General features: G+C 54.3%; 6 protein-coding genes across 6 annotated transcripts; 2 read left to right on the top strand and 4 right to left on the bottom strand.

Moving 5' to 3' along the window:
• Positions 1–1,310: 1,310 nt before the first annotated feature.
• MYCGRDRAFT_52203 (uncharacterized protein) lies at positions 1,311–2,141 on the top strand (the record flags this gene model as incomplete). Its single annotated transcript, XM_003857604.1, has 3 exons — positions 1,311–1,610; positions 1,734–1,887; positions 1,958–2,141. The coding sequence occupies 3 exons, from the start codon at positions 1,372–1,374 to the stop codon at positions 2,111–2,113; spliced, it is 549 nt and encodes a 182-aa protein (XP_003857652.1).
• A 121-nt stretch (positions 2,142–2,262) lies between these two features.
• MYCGRDRAFT_65256 (uncharacterized protein) lies at positions 2,263–4,437 on the bottom strand (the record flags this gene model as incomplete). The annotated part of the gene is made up of 3 exons (XM_003855954.1): positions 2,263–2,628; positions 2,841–3,815; positions 3,892–4,437. The coding sequence occupies 3 exons, from the start codon at positions 4,246–4,248 to the stop codon at positions 2,263–2,265; spliced, it is 1,698 nt and encodes a 565-aa protein (XP_003856002.1).
• A 757-nt stretch (positions 4,438–5,194) lies between these two features.
• MYCGRDRAFT_65252 (uncharacterized protein) lies at positions 5,195–6,697 on the bottom strand (the record flags this gene model as incomplete). Its single annotated transcript, XM_003855953.1, has 1 exon — positions 5,195–6,697. The coding sequence occupies one exon, from the start codon at positions 6,695–6,697 to the stop codon at positions 5,195–5,197; it is 1,503 nt and encodes a 500-aa protein (XP_003856001.1).
• A 2,639-nt stretch (positions 6,698–9,336) lies between these two features.
• Positions 9,337–9,914, bottom strand: MYCGRDRAFT_88895 (uncharacterized protein; the record flags this gene model as incomplete). The annotated part of the gene is made up of 2 exons (XM_003855952.1): positions 9,337–9,540; positions 9,612–9,914. The coding sequence occupies 2 exons, from the start codon at positions 9,912–9,914 to the stop codon at positions 9,337–9,339; spliced, it is 507 nt and encodes a 168-aa protein (XP_003856000.1).
• Positions 9,915–10,811: 897 nt separating this feature from the next.
• On the top strand, positions 10,812–11,373 carry MYCGRDRAFT_83446 (uncharacterized protein; the record flags this gene model as incomplete). Its single annotated transcript, XM_003857605.1, has 3 exons — positions 10,812–11,003; positions 11,068–11,162; positions 11,220–11,373. The coding sequence occupies 3 exons, from the start codon at positions 10,812–10,814 to the stop codon at positions 11,371–11,373; spliced, it is 441 nt and encodes a 146-aa protein (XP_003857653.1).
• Positions 11,374–11,523: 150 nt separating this feature from the next.
• Positions 11,524–17,445, bottom strand: MYCGRDRAFT_83445 (DNA-directed RNA polymerase III subunit RPO31; the record flags this gene model as incomplete). The annotated part of the gene is made up of 3 exons (XM_003855951.1): positions 11,524–11,592; positions 13,012–16,248; positions 16,444–17,445. The coding sequence occupies 3 exons, from the start codon at positions 17,443–17,445 to the stop codon at positions 11,524–11,526; spliced, it is 4,308 nt and encodes a 1,435-aa protein (XP_003855999.1).
• Positions 17,446–18,076: the final 631 nt, after the last annotated feature.

The following is an 18,076-nucleotide window of genomic DNA, read 5'->3' as shown; positions in this document are numbered from 1 at the left end:
GGCTTGGTCACATCCCACCACTTGATAACATGGTCATGGATGTCAAGCTGTAGGCGGAAAGTCTTCAAATTCGGCAGGTGATCGAGGTTGTACCGGCTGCGGCAATCGTTGGTGTGCATCAGTGTGATGGACCGGATCTGGGAGACGCGGTGCTCTATGCCGACGTCCTTTGTGATGTCCTCGAAGTGCTCCGGCGACCTCATCTGGAATTTGTTGATTACGTAGAAGATCGACTCTGCCTCGCGGTTGACCCAGCGGCACGTCTGGAGGAGGGAAAGCACCTGTAGTGAGGATTCGGATCAGTATGGAGAATTCAGGGGGATCGAATCACAGCGACTTACGCTTGGCTTGACTTCGCCGTCGAGCACGAATCGTTCGAATTTGGGGTTCAGGGTCTGCTTCGATGGTCAGCGACATGATTCTCCAGCGGTACAATCATCCATACCTGCGAGCTTGCGATCTGATCAGGGGCATCGACCATTGTGTCCTTCCGGAGTATGATGCCGGCTTCGATTTCTGGCTTTTCCACGCTGAAAACAAGCTCATAAATATGATTACGCAACTCTCCTGAGATCTTGAAGAACGGCGATTCCGTCTGTGGGTTGATCTCCGTCATTGTCTCGGTCTGATGGTGGTTCTTGAAAAGCTTTTACGGCTTATCGAAGTGGGAAGGTGTTTGTTCGCCGAGGAGCTGATGGTTTTGGTAAGATTTGGCAGATGTTTGTCTGTGTAGGGAAGAAGAAGAAACTGACGCAGGACGAAACCAAATAAAAGGAGCGGCCTGCCAGATTTTCAAGACTGGCATTGGCATTGGCAACGTGGGTTTTCAATTCCATGGGTCTCCCAAGATTCACTTCCAGAAGCCTAAGTTGAACTAGCGTATGGGAAAGCGCCGATTATATCTCGAGCCCTGACTTGGGTACCGGATTCACAGCATGCCACACCCACCTGAACAGAACTCCAAGATCATGTCGCTTGAAACGCACGATCGACAAGCAGTCTACTGCTATTTACGAAGCATGAACGCCGTTTCGACCCAGAAGCGTGGCATGTCAAAAACTGTGAGAACATGGGAAGCCGGCATCGAGCGTGATGAGCATTTACAACTTCTTCGTCGTTCCCGCATCGAACACATCTAGCTTCACGGGATTTAAATGTCCCAAATATCGCAGTCAGACGTTCACTCCATACCTCATCAGCCACGCATCACCTCAAGTGGGGAAGCTCAAGCTCCAGTACCATATCCGACTCCAAGCAACCTTCTCTCAACCTTCTCTCGATACAACAACTTCACACCCTGTACATATCGATCAAAGCAGCCCCACAGTACCGGACAGCACGCACACAGTTCAAGGAACAAAGAAAGCAAACATGCCACACCAAGACCCAGAAATCTACCACACCACACCAACCCCCCACTGCCCAAACTCCACCCTCCCGGTCCTCGTATACCGCAACGTCCTCCCCTCACCCATAACCGTCGACTCCATCACCGAATTCTTCGCTCAGAACGAATGGCACAGAGGCGGCGTGTTCAAGCACTACCCGACCGCACATTTCCACTCAAACACGCATGAGTGCTATGCTGTGCTAAGTGGCGAGACAGAATGGGTGAGAGCGTTCGCCCTTCGAACCGTTAGCTTCGATAACGAGCTGATCAGATCATGTCTAGTACCTCATACGCTGAACAACAAGTCAATGTGCCGTTCCACTGACTATCAAAATCGCGGAAGTCTCTACGGCGTAGGACCCCTCGACTCCCCTTCCACCTCTCCAGGCGTGACATTCAGCCTCTCGGCCGGCGACATCGCCGTTCACGCCGCGGGAGTCGCGCACCGGAATGTAGCGAGCAGTCCCGACTACGAGTATGTCGGAGTTTACCCCAAAGTCAGTCCTCTCCCATCCATGTCTCCTGGCCCGGAATGGGCTCGCTGACAAGCGCATGTGGCGAATGTAGGGCTCTCCGAAGTGGGACAATAATTTCTGCAAGGCCGATCCGGATACGACGAAGGAGATTACTGCGAAGACCGAGGGAGTGCCTGTGCCGGCATTTGACCCGGTTTATGGGAGAGGTGGGCCGCTGGTGAGGCTTTGGAGCGGGGCGCAGAAGTGAGGTATCGTTACGCCGGTCATGCTGGCGGAAGACCGTCACACTATCACTTCGCTGGTATTATGCAAACATCTATCTCATTACTCGTACCTCTCCATCCATAACCATACCCATCATCATCATCGTCCAAGCCCAGCTGTGCCCACTCAACTTCAATGCCACCCCTTCTTCTCATCCCCACCTCCACCCAAAACCCGATCCTCCACCGCCACCGGCGGCACATAAACCGGTCTCGGCGCCCTCACCGGGGCCGCATCCTCCGCAATCGCATCCTCATAACTCGGCGGCGGGGCCTCTCCCAACTCCTCTCCTCCACCCATCCCTTCAACAGGCGTGTAAGGAACAGTATTCGCTCCAAAGTCCGGGTCTTGACGGCCTTCGGCTCGAAGTTTCGCGTTGATGGGGTTGGTGGCAGGGGTGGCTGACGCGGCGGCCATGCGAGCGAGGACTTCGGGGGGAGGTGCGATGCCGGAGAAGACTTGGGCGTCGAGGCGGAGGGGGAGGATGATGGTTTGTGGCTAGTGGAGATGTCAGCTGATCGTCTTGCGAAAGTCTCTCTGGAGGACCACAGAGGGAGTTGCGGTGGTGGTGGAGGGTATGATCGGATGCGGGCAAGTGTTGCAAAGGGTGGAGCCTCTGCGTGTGCATCGTCCTCCATCTCAAGCTCGCCGCGTACAATACCATCACCACCCCCACCCATCCTCCCCATCGTAGTCCACGCAAAGCGTACCTTTTCCTTCCCCCTCCCTCGATACGCCAACCCCACCCTCACATCAATCTGATAAAACCTCTGAATATTACACGTCACAAAGCCCGGCGCGACCGTATTCGGCAGTCCACAGCCCTTCCACAAATTCTCATCCACCACGCATTCCTGTCCTTCCCCTCCTCCTCCTCCTGCTGCTGTCTCCAGCAAGGGAATGTCGAGATTACTCTTGCTCATCACGATCCACGACTGGCTTTCCGTGCGAAAGACTTCGTGCGCGCGGATTTTGGTGTGGCCGATGAGGGAGATTTGTAAGGAGGTCAGGTGGATTGGATCGGTGGAGGTGTTGAGTCGCTTGATGAGGAGGCGGAGCGGGATGGATTGGCTGCAGGTCAAGATGGCCGGTTCGGGGAGTCGAGCGTCAAGGCTGATGGCCGGGGCTGGGTGGTCCGACTGCACAGCGGTGGGACTGGGAGGAGACTTCGAATCACCACCTGAGCTGAACAGATGGCGCATCTTCTCCCTCGAAGCGGAGACCGGCTCCCCTGAAGGAAACGCAGTAAACGCATGTCTCTGCCTTGCATAAGTTTCCGAACCTGAACTCCTCGGCCTGGGAGGTTCGATGGGAAAGAAATTGAACGGCGCATATGCCCTCGGGTTCTCCTTGAACAACGACTGCCGCACGACGGTGACTTTGACGAAATATCGGATTTCCGCTTCACCCGGGAATCCGCTGAGGGTGGGTGGAAGAGTACGTTTGACGTGTTGAGATGCGGGCATGGCGACGTCCATGCCGACCATGACGGGGACGTGGGCGTTTTGGTGGGCATTGCAGGAGTTGTTGAAGGGGAGTTTGAAGGAGAAGGGGTAGGCGTGGGTGCCGATGGGGAGGGTGTAGGATTGGCGCGAGGAGGAGGGAAAGGTGGGTGAGCCGGCGGTGTTGGTTTGTTGATGGCCGATGGAGCTTGGTGGGAAAACGGTTTGGGTTTTGTAGAGGATCTGTGATTAAAAGCCATGTAAGTCTGTGGTGAAAAAACAACACATCCTTGAGAATGCAATGCCAGTGAGAACACACCTTATGATACTCCACCACCGCCCGACTCCTCTCTCCATTCGGTCCCGGCGGCGTCATCAACCTCGACCGACTCTCTCCCTCCAACTTGACGACAATACTAGCAATATCCGCACTCTTCGTCGTCCTCACCAACACCCTTCCCGACAAGACGTCCAAATTGGTATACGCGACTGTCGTCGTCCCTGCAGGAACCTGACCCTGATTCGGGTTGTGTGTGGGACTCTGGTTCGGATCTTGGTCGAGCGCGATGCTGGCGCTGAGCGAGCTGGAGGTACCGGTCCATTGGGAGAGACTGGGTCCGCCTCCGCCGACGCCGCTGGGCCCGCCGGCGTGGAGTTTGGGGTGGAAGGCGCTCATTCGGGTTGATTTTTTTCGCTTCTCCAATCACTATGTTCGCGAGATGAGTTGGACCAAGTGTGTCTCTTTCAGAGTGAGGCGGTATCTTGGTTTTCCACGTGCGCGGTAGGAATGTGGTCCAGTGAAAGGTCCTATCGTCTTCCTCGAATTGGATCCGGCTACTGGCTGCTTGAAGGTTTTTGATACCACGTTCTTGCCCGCGCGATACTCCTCCAGAAAGATCAAAAGTGAGGTCCAACCTGGTTCCGGTCTTCCAAGCCTCAGATGATGTCAAATATGTGGCTCCAATCAACCAAGACCAGGATGGCGCATATAACCAGCCAGTATTCCCTGTCTATTCCTGGCTCTTGCAGTCGTCCAAGCACTGGCGCTGCAGATGATTTTGGACGTCACTTTGTGGCTGGAGCTGATGTCTTTGCAGTTTGGATGTATTTGCGTGTTGTCGTCGTGGTGGTGAAGGGCTGATCCGGCAGGTCCGAAGCTGTGTTTACTCAGCCACGATGGATGGCGTTTTGGCGGGACGTTTTTTTTGTTTGTCACATGCGATCTCGTCGCGACAACATTCTATGTGATCTGGAATATCTGGTGGAGTATCTTGCGATCCAGAAAGTCATGTTGTGGATGATAAGAGTGTGAAAATGGTGATGGAATGCAGGTGATGCTTAAAGTGCTTTCAAGCACTGATGTTCAAGGATTAGGTATTATTCTAATGCGTTTCGGGCTGTTGTCCTTCTTCTCTCTTCCTCTCCTGTCTATCAATGCTCGCTCCAAAGATGATGTCCCAGTGTCCAAACACGCTTCCAATTTTTGGCCCAATTTGATGCCTTTTTCCTCCAACGCCATGCAGGTAAACAGATCCCAAATCCCAAAACCAAGCAAATCGCTTTTCCGAAAAAAAAAAGCAAATAAACAAAAGGGGTATCAATCAGATCCCAACTCCATCAATCTAGTAAACAGGCAAGGTCGTGCCGACCGCCCTCATCGGTGCGAAAGAGCTATACCCCGGCGGCGCATCCTCCATATCCACACCTCCCGCGAGTCCATAAGCCGGCGCAGGCCCGTTGGTGACGTCCCGCGGCGCAAAGTACGCATCCACACTCTCCTCCTCGTTGGCAGCGGGCGTCACGACCGAGCCTCGGCGTGGAGACGCATCGCCGTTCGAAGTCGACTCGCAGGATAGCTGGAAGGGGACTTTCAAGTCGAGCGTGCCGCCCAGACCAGCGGTTTGCAGACCCAGCTCGAATTTGAGTTGGTAGATCCGAGAGACGAGGCAGGAGTGGAAAGTTGGGACAAAGGATTTGTTGGAGGGGAGGGTGAGGGGTACGGTGAGTGCTGCAACGTAGTAGGGCGATCCGGCCTTGTAGGTTGATGATGGCTCTGGGTGAGGGAGCATGCTCGTGGAGGAGATGGACATGCCGGAGTCGCGGCGTGATGGAGCCTTTTTCGGGTCGTGCTTTGTCCATTCCACTGCGGCCATGCAGCGGGAGGAGAGGTTGATTTGTTCCGAGTGCATGCCTTGGGACAAGTCGGTGATGGCGGATGACTTCGTAGGGAAAGTGTGGCGAGCGGTGCTGGAGAAGTAGGTGCACACCTTCAGACGGCTGGTCAGGCTGCCAATGCGAGGAGGTGGGCAGGAGGAGTCTGCAGGATCGAAGCGGAGTTGAATGGTGGCGCGGGAAGTGGTTTGCTTGTCGGAGGTAGGGTGGGATTGGAGGACCATGCTGGGCGGTTGGTTGGCGTCCATGACGAGGGTGCCGAGTTTGCCTTTGAGCACTCCCTTGCGGATGGAACGTTCCTTGCGCATGGTGTATTCCGAGTCCTTGCCGTCGACGTCGAGAGGAGGTTGCTCGTCGTGAGCGGGAATCACTCGTAGGCGCTTGGCTTTGCTGGCGATTGTGATGGGTTTGGCCTCGCCCTCGGCGGCGTCCTTGTTCTTGGAGACACGTGCGAAGACTCCATAACGAATGCTGGCCATCTCGGGGACCATGTCATCAGAGACATTGCTATCCTCATGCTCCTGGTCGCCAAAACTTGGAGGCAATTGAAGGTGGGCATCTCGCACAGCCAGGCTGACCGCCTTGTGCTGGCATACTCGTGGGAGGAGATGCTGAGGAACGACAAAGACAAAGGGGAATTCGTACTTTTGGCCGGCTCGGAAAACACGATCTGCGGGATATTGTTCTCTGCAGTCGGGTTGTTGCAGCTTCAAAAACTGGTGGAAAGCTTCTGATCGTCCAGAGATAGCGGCCGCGGTGGTCAATCGCTCGACAAATGTTCTTGATGTGCCTACAAACTCGATCTCGACATCGTCGAATGAGATGTCAGAGGTGCATGTGATGGTGACGACGCCGTCGAGTTGATCCAAAGTGGTGTAGACACTCCTCTCGCGATTCAGACGGATCTTGACGTCCGGGCGGTTGCCCTGATAGAGGGAGCGGATTTTCTGCATTGGAGCATCGTTGGCAGAGCTCGCAAAGTGCTGTGTGGTGGCCATGACTGTTCTTGTAGGTGACCCAGCGGTCGCACAAAGTGACAAAGCAATGTCAAAGGGCGCTGTCAAAGGGCGTGGGAGGCGGGAACGCAGCCAATGAACAGCTCGATTTCCAAGGGAGAGCTGGTTGCAATCGGTGACTCAAAGGCGGGGATGTCGCTGATCGCGGTACTTGGATGGGCGTGATGGTCAGGAGATCCAATCGCTGGGGTGGTAGCCAATAATCTGGTATCGAATGTGACGGTGTCGTGATGCTCCGTGTGGTATTAGGATTAGTCAGGTAGGGGATGGTCGGGGGAGTGGTAGTGGTAGGGATGGTCTCTGGGTGGTCTTGGGAATGGGCGGTGGCAGAACCGGCGGCGATGGGAGACATATATAACGAAAGCGGACCATGTTCCACGTTTCCCCATGAGGAGCGTGCCATGCGCGTTCCACCGTCCGCATCAGACTCACGTTGCCAGCCAGAGAAAGTCATGTCAGACCAGCACACATTCGTCGTGTCTTTCCACCCCAACATTCAACATTCGCGTCCAATTGGCCGGGATGTCAGCCACTCGTTCTACAAGGGACTCATAGTGGATCCCTCGCGCTAGGATCGAAGCAGAAGCATCAACCCTGGCCAACTCTACCGAACAACTTTATGCGAACCTGGCCAGCTTCCCCTGATATAGCTCTCACCACGACGACGGTTCAGCAGAATGCCGTCCATCACCACCCTACTTGCACTCGTCCGGCCTCAATCGTTTGATCGAGGGACACAATCCTGAATTTGTTCGTGCGGAATACACCTCCTTGCCAGACCCATCTCGATCCCGGCGGTGGAACAGCAGGTTTCCAACCAGACGGTGGTCGCGCCATGGTGGGTGCGAAATGGCAAGGCAAGACACGCGTGGAATGTCAGTCCCATGCGGTAGCCATATCGGGTTCGGAATCCCATGGCCCAAGAGAACAGTCAGCGGCACGGACGGGTCGGTCAGACAAGATGTGTCATGGAAATCGAAAGGCGTTGCCGCGTGTGTGGGCGTGGTGCACATGGAACGGGCCAGAACACCAATTTCCTTGAATCCTCGGCCATTCGACAAGGGCAGGGGCGGAAAGGGCGCCGGTCGCGGCTGAAAATCCTCTTCAGACTTTCCGGGGTCCCTCGAGAAAATTCTTTGCTCAAGCCACAAACGTGCTGCTTTGGTCATGCGCTAAACTGCATGCGGCTCGAAATGCCGGATTTGCTTCACATCGGAGGAGAGTCGGGGCTGACGACCTGACGACTTCGGAGCAAATAATGATGCCACGAGGGATGGACAACTGGCAGGTAAGGTATCGTGAGATCGGGATCGTGCAGGATACTTGCATACTTGTCGTGCCTGCCGAGTCTTCCATCGCCTCCTTGGGCGCTCCCCTCCCGTCCGCCTCCCCCGTCCCCTCCCTCGCCTACGTAGGGCTGAGAGAAAAGAGTTCACACCGACTCTCCGATCACCGGCCCGACACGATCGATCAGTCTGAGGCTCAATCTTTACCCGGGCGGCAACCCGATTCTACTGTACTTGCCTATTGCGGTGAAGGAGAACATGCCTTGACTGATGACCTGATGCTGACCATGTCGACAAGGATCACGTCTGCTTTCGAGTCAGCCAGGTGCAATTTCTTCTCACACACCTTGATGAGATTTTGGAAGCACGACACTGACCGAATCGAATACAACATGGACCATCGCGATGTACCTGCCAAGATGATCTCATGCGAACGTCACGCCACGCAAGCATCACGAATCCGCAATTTTTCTCGTCTCCACCGAACTCCTCCTTCGCATACGCAAAAATCACGATCGATCTCTTTTATCATTTGGATGCTGAAGAAAGACTCTCTAGATTGATGGATCATCACGGTCGTCTTTTGCTGTCGCGTTGGAATGGCCTCAATCGCATGGCTGAGGAGATGGCTTGCCGTCGACGAGAGATGCATTTTGCTGCCAGAGTGTCGCCTGTTCTGCACTTGCATCGCTTTCAACTGTGATAAGAATGATGGGTCAGGCCCGATCGTCGCGACGGAAGCAGTGGGTAGAACGGCCTGTCGGCTACGAGGAAGCGATGCCTCGAGACGTGGAATCCGACCAGGTAGGCGATGATCTCGACTTTCTCTCTCTCTCCATCTCCCGTCACGATCAGATCTTCTACCAGCTTCGAGAGTTCCATGCGATACTCTCGGCATCACGAGAATGTGATCCATCAACTACCGGCTTGTTGGCCCTGCGAAAGCACCTTGGTCAACGCACTATAACGATCGAGGAAGCCGATCGAGGAAGCCGATCGAGGAAGCCGATCGAGCATCATCGAATCCATGTCTTCCATGCGTCCAGCGGCTTCATGCAAATACACACGGGCGACCAAGGTGAACGAGCGTGGTGTTGAGAATCGAGGGCTTCATTGTCTCATCATATCACAGTAAGCTCGTATCTTGTAACTTCCCTTCCAGTTCGACTGCATCATTCACACAAAACTTTCCGATACCAATCATTTCCATCTCATTCCCACCCTCCACTTCCAACCCTTGTGTCCCAGCATATTCATACACCCATCCTTCCCATCCTCCAGTCATCAAAACTATTCCATAACCCCCCTCTCCTCCGGCTTCTGCTCACTCGGCTTCTGCACGCCCCTAAACGTCGAATTGAACCATCCCGCCATAACCCCTTCACCCGCCTGATTCTGCTCCGTCTGACTCGCCCTCCTCGCAGCATAATCCTCACTTCCCCGCTTATGATGCGTGAGATTACTGAATTTCCCGCCGTTGGATGCCGCGGAAGACTATACATCACACTACTGTCAGCATCGAGCCACACCATGATGATCACGTACACATGATGCCAACAACGTACCCGTCTCCTTTCCCCTCCGATGGGACTACTCGGTGAAGACCCAGCATCATTCGTCAACGGCTTATCGACCAGACTCCCCGCGTTGGAGGAAGCGGTGGAAGCGCGGCGCATGGCGTCGAGGACGGCGGTCCCTCCTGCTCCTCCGTAGGATTGCGAGGGCCGACGAGCGGGTTCGTGGACTTCTTTGCCGCGTTGAAACATGCCGCGGCGGTCTTGCCAGGGGGTTCCCGCGGTGGTGGTGGTGGGAGAGGAAGGTTTGGCGTCGGGGAGGGGGAGGGGAGTGGTGTCGGTTGGGGAGGACATTATTGGTATGTTGTTTTGAGGTTGGCTGATCGTTGGTGAAGGGTTGCTTCGATGATTATTTGAGACTGGTGGATGGAATAGAAGTCTCGTGCTTCAATGCTTATGAGTCTACAGAAGAGAAGAGAAGAGGGAGAGAGGAGGTAGAGAGCTCCGTGACGACCACCTCTACCTTATGCTCTCCAATCCAGCCCAACCTCTCCTCCTATCTCGTGCCAATGATGATGCTGCTGACGATCAAGCTCACTCGCGTATACCCCAGATCTGCACCCAAAACTGCGGGGTATAGCTTCGTTTTCGATCCCTTGACTTGCTTGACCAACCAATCACCTCTGATCCTGGTTCGCGGACTGCTCTCCGATTCAATGGCGGAGGAACTCCTCGCGTGGTGAGCAGGGAAAGATGCTTGTCGCGATGGGGTTTGCGTTGATGACTTGTGGTGGAGATCGTCGGGGTGGTGGTGAAGGTGCGATGTTGTGTGGGGGCCGTGGAGTTGCCGTGGATGAGCCGGTGTTGCTCGAGCTGGTGTTGGATGTTTTGGTCATCGAAGATCTCACCATCTCAGTCTCTTGCAATCTTGTCTTGAATGCTTAATAATACCATCATCAACAGCGTCGCCTCGTCTGTACTGGTCATACCAAACATGGTAGGACAGAAATGCCGGAGTAAAGTGGATGAACCGAGGTCTTGGCCTGGGTGCTCGAAGAGGGGAGCGCAGCAGAATGATGAGGAGGTGCTTGCTCAGAAGTGCGATCGCCCGTGGGTCCTATAGGGAAACAGGTGACTTGATACTGCCGACAACAGGACAGCACAGCGCAGCACAGCATCTTTCACGGATCAAAGCGGCATCTCCATCATCTTCCTCACACCTATACTCAGCACTTCTCCATCACATCCACAATGTCTAGCCAACTCCGCTCCGGCCCTCTCGCTCCCGGCATAGCCTTCATCACCGGCGGAGCACGAGGTCTAGGCAACGCCATCGCTGTGTCCTATGCCCGGGAAGGAGCGAAAGGTATCGCTTTGGTGGATATCTTAGACGATAAAGCGTTGGAGGCGGGAAAAGCGGAGGTGGAGAAGTATGGCACGAAGGTGAGGTTTGCCCGGGAATCGAGTCGAAGGATGACTTCGTGCTGACAAGGGTGATGGGTTGCAGTGTATCACTATTCGTGCGGATGTCACCAAGGAAGCGGACGTGGAGCGGGCTATTGCTGAGACCGTCGAGGCGTTCGGGCGTATCGATTATACTGCGTGAGTGGCACTTCGCCGTCGAACTCGGAGTTGAGACTGATCGACCGCATCACACAGAAACTTCGCCGGCATTCTCGGATCGCTCAACATGAGCTGGGACACCTCGATCGAAGACTTCAGCAGAGTCATCAACGTCAACCTCATCGGCGTGTGGATCTGTACCAAGTTGCAGCTCAAGCAGATGATCAAGCAGGATTCGATTGATGTGTAAGTTTGCACAGAAGTGCTGGCAGTGCGTGTGTGAGTCGAGACACTGTCTGACGAAAGAACCTCGTAGCGAACAAGGACGTATTCCTCAACTCGGCTCCATCGTCAATTGTGCTTCCGTCAACTCCATCCAAGCTGGAGCCGGCACAAGCGGCTACACAACGGCGAAACACGGTGTCGTTGGCATCACCAAAACAGTGCGTCCACCCCCACCACTCAACATCTTCGCGACTAACGGATCTCCCTCTAGGCCGCCCTCGAAGCCCGCGGCCACAACATCCGCGTCAACTGCGTCTCCCCCGGATTCCTGCGTACAGACTTGTTGAAGACGCCCATGGCCAACGGCGAGGTCACGGACGATGTCATCAAGGAGTACGAGAGGCGACAGGGACGGAATGCGACGTTTGACGAGGTGGGCGATGTGGTGGTGTTGCTGAGTACGCCGAGGATGAGTTTGGTGAATGGGCATAATTTGGTGGTTGATGGGTGAGTTGTGTTCTTATTCTTGAGGTTGGAGGCTTTGCTGACGTGGCTATGTTTTGCAGAGGATTTACAATCAACGAGAACACGGCGTGATGAGGCTGTTATGCCCAGAAGGATTTGCATGGTAGATTGCACAGACTAGACACGAGGACATCCATATCAGGGTGCTTAGGTGCGTATGACCGGCGGGAGACTCTACGAAAGACAAGACGCGCGATGGCCAGAACGAACAGATTGGGAGCAGCATCCAAAACGATAAGATCATGATATTGGATCTTGATCGACACTCGCATCACATTGTCCTCCGCACTTGTACAATCCATTTCGAAATTTGCGGTCGAACGATCACCGTCCAACAGTTCACTGTGCTCTTCTGTCAACCCGGAGTTTCAGTCCTCACGATATCAATTCGACGTGTTCATGACAGTACACCAACCTACCGTCACTTGTGCCCTCGCACGAGCACACTTGTCAAATATTTGTCGTCACCCGTCCTCTCTGTACGAGCAATGTAGCAAACATATCTTGTTTCAAGATCGCGTTGATTTCCGTCCCTCAATAGCATATATACATAACCCCATGGGCATCTCCGAGAACAGCCTCAGATCCTTCAATCCACAAAGCGAACATCGATCCCATCACCATCGCAGCCCCAGCCAAAAATGAAGCTCTCCTTCACCCTCCTCACGCTCGCCGCATTGGCATTCGCAGTAAGTCTCAACCCTCCTTCATCATCATGGAAATCAAGAGAACTAACCGCCCACGCTCCCAGCTCCCTCGCCACCAATACGACCACGTCTCCACCCTCGACACTGACATCGAACTGAGTGCTCGCGCGGAGAACAAGCCAGTCGAAGTGTACCAGAAGCGGGAGATGATGTTGCATGAGATGGACGAGATGACGGAGGATTGTGAGGAGGCGATGATGGAGGGGAAGAGTGGTGATGAGCTTTGAAGGAGGGACGAGGTTGGAAAGGGGTTCTCGAAACGGGTCTGGCAGAGCACACAATTCAACATGGCATCATAGTTCCAATGTCGTTGCGTTCGCAATTTCCTGCTTTCAAATCGCTCGACCTCGACATCACCACTCTTGTCAGCCTCCAAATTTTCCTCACGCTCCAACAGCCACCGGCGCACCAACAGCAGCATGTCCATTCACCCCCTCCCTACCAAACAACTTCTCCCTCCTCTCCCTCGCCCTCTCCTTCCTCGCCGCCAACCCCGCCTTGACCTCTCCCTTGAACGTAATATTCCCCACATGATTCACCTCTCCAGTCAAATGCAGCGGTCTCACAACCTTCATCGCTCCGGTTCCCACACCCATCACCTGACCCATGATGATACACTCACTCACACCCTCGATGTCATCCTTCTTCATCTTCGCCGCCGCCTCAAACAGATGGTCAGGCGTCTTCTCAAACGACGCGAGCTGTAGCACCGAGTCCCTCATCTTCGCCAGCCCGAAGCGCGTGATGCCCAACACTTCGCCTTTGTACGTCATCACGTCCGCGAGGAGTTGCATGTGTCGAGGATCAATGTCCATACCGCCCATGACGGCGGAGATTTCGTCGATGATGGTCTTTCTCGCGGCTTCGATGCCGAGCACGTCTTTGCATTCCATGACGTTGTTGGATTTCGTGCGGTATCCGTCCACGCCATCGGTGGTCATACAGGCTTTCAAGCCGTAGCCTTCGACGAGCACGGAGATGGGTTCGCGGCCGGAGGCGTCGGCTTTGTCGTCCTTTTTCATGATGGCGCGGGCCGCGTCGGGGTAGCCTTTCACAACCACGGCGGGGAGTTTGCGTTTGAGAGTGTGGATTTGCATAAAGAGGACTTCGGAGTCGTCGTTGTCGGAGAAGCGGAGATGTTTGGTCGCGGCGGCTTTGCGGAGTTTGGAGCTGTCGGGGAGGGTGAGGCGGACGCGGATGTGGGATTCGGAAGCGCTGGCAGACACACCCATCGATTTGAAACCCTTGGAGCGGTTGATGGCTTCGGTGATGTGCCACATTGTGATGCGGAGACCGAGGTTCTCGACTTGTTCCCAGTTCACGCGCATGTTGATGTAGCAGCCGTGGGCGTGCCAGACGTCTTCGATGTAGTCGACAATGTCGCCGAGGTAGGTCTTTTCGATCAGTGCTTTGGCGAAGCGGCCTGCCATTTCTTCGTAGGGCGAGTCGAGGGCGCAGGTGATGACGGGTGTGCTGATGGACTTGCTGGCGTTGATGATCTCCTTGATACGAGGTACACCTTGTGTGATGGACATGCCGGCGACACCGGCGAAATGGAAAGTCTTCAAGGTCATTTGGGTACCAGGCTCACCGATGGACTGTGCTCCGACAGCTCCGACAGCGTGGCCGGCTTCGACCTTGGACTTTTCAAACTTCCTCAAACAGAGGTAGAGGAAGCATTCCAGCGCTGACTGGGACAGCTTGAAGACATCGTCACTGCCGCGGTGTCGATGTTGCGAGCTGACCAGCTTGCGAACATGTTTGAAGATGTAGTTCGTCACATCGTCGAGGAAGGTCCTGCTGTATTCCAGCTGATCAGTCGATTTTGGAGTGGCATCCTTGTAGGGCAGAGGTAAACCATCGTCAGTGATTCTGACCAGCTTGGCGCGCTCCTTGTCGAGAGTCTCGTGGACCATCTCTTCGATCTCATTCTGAGTCAGACCGCGCTCGGAGTTGTCCCAGGTGCTGGTGATGGCATGCATCCAGGTACGATCGAAGTTGACCGGCTTCGCATTGCCCTCCATGTCCACCGGATCGAGACCGTCATCACCAAACTTCATCTGCACGACGCCGGATGAAGAGTTTCGAACTGTCAAGTCGTACTGCGCGCTCAGATCTTCCAAACTCTTCATCAACCGACGAGACATGTAGCCCGTCTCGGCGGTCTTGACAGCGGTATCGACCAGACCTTCTCTTCCAGACATGGCGTGGAAGATGAACTCAGTCGGGCTGAGACCGCTGAAGAAACTGTCGACGACGAAACCTTTGGCGAGCGGATCGCGACTCGCTTTGGGAAAGTGCGGCAGTGTGCGATCTTGGAAGCCATCCAGGACACGTTTGCCTCCAATAATCTGCTGTCCGACGGCCGCCACCATCTGCGAGACGTTGATGTTGGATCCTTTGGACCCACATTTCGCCATGGTCAAAGGTGCGTTGAACTTGCTCAGCTCGGCGAAGCAAGCGTCACCGCACTGCTGTCGGACTGCGCTCAGAATACCAGACATGAGAATCTCCATGGTCTGCTCCTCGTCGCACCCAGCGCTTCGTTCAAGCTGGCCCTTCTTGAACTTGTCGATGATTTCGTCACACTGCCGATATGCGGCGTCGACGAGTTCCTTCTTCCGCAGATTCAGCTTGTCGCTGGGATAGACATCACTAATGCCAATGGAGAAGCCTTGCTCGCCCAGCCATCGAGCAGACAGTTTGGCAAGTCGCGTCATGGCAGCTGCAGCATAGTCGACGCCGAAATCTCTCATGATCACGTAGAAGACACTGGTCTTCTTGCCATCACCAACTGTCGCCTTGTCGAACCCACCACACATGGTCACACTGTTTCGAATGACCAGGTAGGAGTCCGAATCGACCATGTCATCGATGTCACCTTTTCGCTTCGGGGGTGCGAATGACTTGAGCTTGGCTTCAAGATTGACATTGACGGGATAGTGTCTGTGCGGCTTCATCAGAACGTCCCAGATCTGCTTGCCAGTCCAGAGTGTCTGCGGCTTCCAAATGGCTGGCGCCGGGATCTCGATGTTGTGCGTTTCACCGGTGAGTGGATCCTTGACTTGTAATCCGTCGTACATGAATGTGACCGCTTGGTTGAATTGGCGTCGGTTGAAGAACTGGTCCTTCCGACTGATGAGAAATGCTCCCGTGATGAAGTCTTGAATAGCGGCAATGATTGGGGTTCCGTTCTTGGGAGTGGCCAAATTGTGCTTCACGCCCATCAGCTCAGTGGCTTCTGTTCGTGCTTCTTCCGTCTGCGGGACGTGCAAATTCATCTCGTCACCGTCGAAATCGGCGTTGTAAGGATTGCAGACACACTCGTTGAGTCGGAATGTCCTCCAAGGTCGAATCTTGGCTCGATGTGACAGGATGGAGAGCTTGTGGAGAGAGGGCTGACGGTTGAACAGGACGATATCTCCATCTTCCAGATGTCGTTCAACAGTATCTCCAATCTCGAGCTGATCTGCGACTTTTTTCAGATCTCCCTTGAGACCCACCATGCGGAGGACCACTCTTCGACCATCCCGTCCCTTGACGATGAAATTGGCACCAGGGTGAACTTTATCACCACGTCGAACACATGCCTTGAGTTTCTCAAAGTTATGTTTTGTCACTCGCTCGGGATATGTCATGTTGACAGCAACGCGCATGGGTACTGCAACCTCATCGATCGACAAGTTCGGGTCGGGAGAAATGACCGTACGACCAGAGAAGTCGACACGTTTTCCTGACAAGTTGCCACGGAATCGACCTTGTTTACCCTTGAGTCGCTGGCAGAAGCCACGCATTGCCTTGCCATAAGAGCTGTCACGGGCCAGTCCAGGAATATTGCCGTCGATGTACATTGCGATCTGAACTTGGAGAAACTCCCACATGTCCATGACCTTTGAGAGTTGCTGTCCGGCACGAAGTGTTGCAATCATCAGACTGTTGATTTGAATGATGTCGCCTAGCTTGTTCGTGATGTCGTCTTCAGTGCTGGCGGTCTCTTGTGCCACAGAAGGACGAATCGCCACAGGTGGAGCAGGAATGCTGGTCCATATCATGTACTCAGGCCGTCCACCACTGTGCGGATCCATGCCAAGAAGCTCCACATCCGCGTTTGGTACTTTCTTCAAGATGTTCAATACTCTCAACGGGGTGAGATCATCCGCGGCACGCTTCATGTGTCGCTCGATCTCCGGATTCGCTTTGATGGCCTCTTCGAATGTCGCCTCGAAAGCCTGCATATGCGCCGGCTTGACCTTGCTCTTCGCATTGGAGTTCGTGTAGATGGCGTACTTGTTGTGAAACATCTTCACCGGATGACCGGGAACCTTTCTGACAGGGCCATTGAAGGCAGAGCAGTGTGGGCACACCTTCACCTTTCTGCATTCAGCCGAGATTTTCTTCGTCAAGACTTCCTTTCTAAGGCCGTCAAGTCCGGGTCGTCTCAGGCTCTTCAGATAGGCTCTCTTGTCCTTTTCCGGCAGCAGCACTCTGCTGCACTCCTTGCACACGCAGTTCAATGCATCGATGACTTTTTTGATGTATCCGTAGTGAAAGCATGGCAAAGCCAACTTCACATGTCCGAAATGTCCATTGCACTCTTTCAAGCCCTGTCCACATGTTCCGCACAGTCCATTCTTCGACGATGTTCCCAGACGCTGATCGAGTGGTCCATGTTTGGTGATGCTTCGTCCTGCACCAGGTTGTGTCGCCAAGTCGTATAAGTTGCGGTCTGCGACTGGCACGACGGACTGTGCGATGATATCGGAGGGACTGAGAAGGCCGAATTGCAGCGACTTGATGCGCTTCGGAACTTGGTCAATGACCTGCTCTTTCGAGGTGAAGTCGTCGGTGGAGGCCGTGTTGTCCATTATGGCGGTACGGGAGAAGAGCCAAGTGCTATCGTGAGTGGTTGCTGTCGATCATGCTGAGGGCTGAGTGTCGCAGAGAGGTTCTCATTCCAGCCATGTAAGAGTGGTCCGTATGAGTCGTCTTTGATATTCCTCAAAATCTCGAACTTCAGCGAGCCGAAACTCTAATTTGGCGGGGCAAAAGCTAGCGTCGAATTAGTGCGAGGGAGCGGGCCGTTTCAGATAAGAACCTCTTATCGGAGCACGACTCCACAAGAGCTCGAGTGATCGACGTCGAATATGAGTCGAGGAAGTTGCAAGACGTTGTTGTCAGTCCTCGGGCAGGCAAGAAGGGCCACTTTTCGGACGGTACAAGGCGTGAAGACCACGCTCGCAACAAGAAGTCCGAGCCCGGGATTTCCTCACTACTAGCACATCTCGGTCTGGCTGAAACTCCAGTCTTCGAACACAATCACTCTCTCATTATCTATTGACCAGCAACTGCTGTGAAGTGACCGTAAAGCGAAACGGGTGAGTGATATCTCATGAAATAGTATTCAGGAGAAAATGCTCAGAGAAGTGAAGTGAAGTGGTGTTCGTCACTTGACCATCCCCCCTGCTGCCTGGCTCGAAGCTCTCGACGGGAGCCCCT

Source organism: Zymoseptoria tritici, chromosome 1 (assembly GCF_000219625.1).
Source record: "Zymoseptoria tritici IPO323 chromosome 1, whole genome shotgun sequence".
Lineage (NCBI taxonomy): Eukaryota > Fungi > Ascomycota > Dothideomycetes > Mycosphaerellales > Mycosphaerellaceae > Zymoseptoria > Zymoseptoria tritici.
The sequence above is the reverse complement of the archived record's forward strand: the minus strand, read 5'-3'. Positions and strand labels throughout refer to the sequence as shown.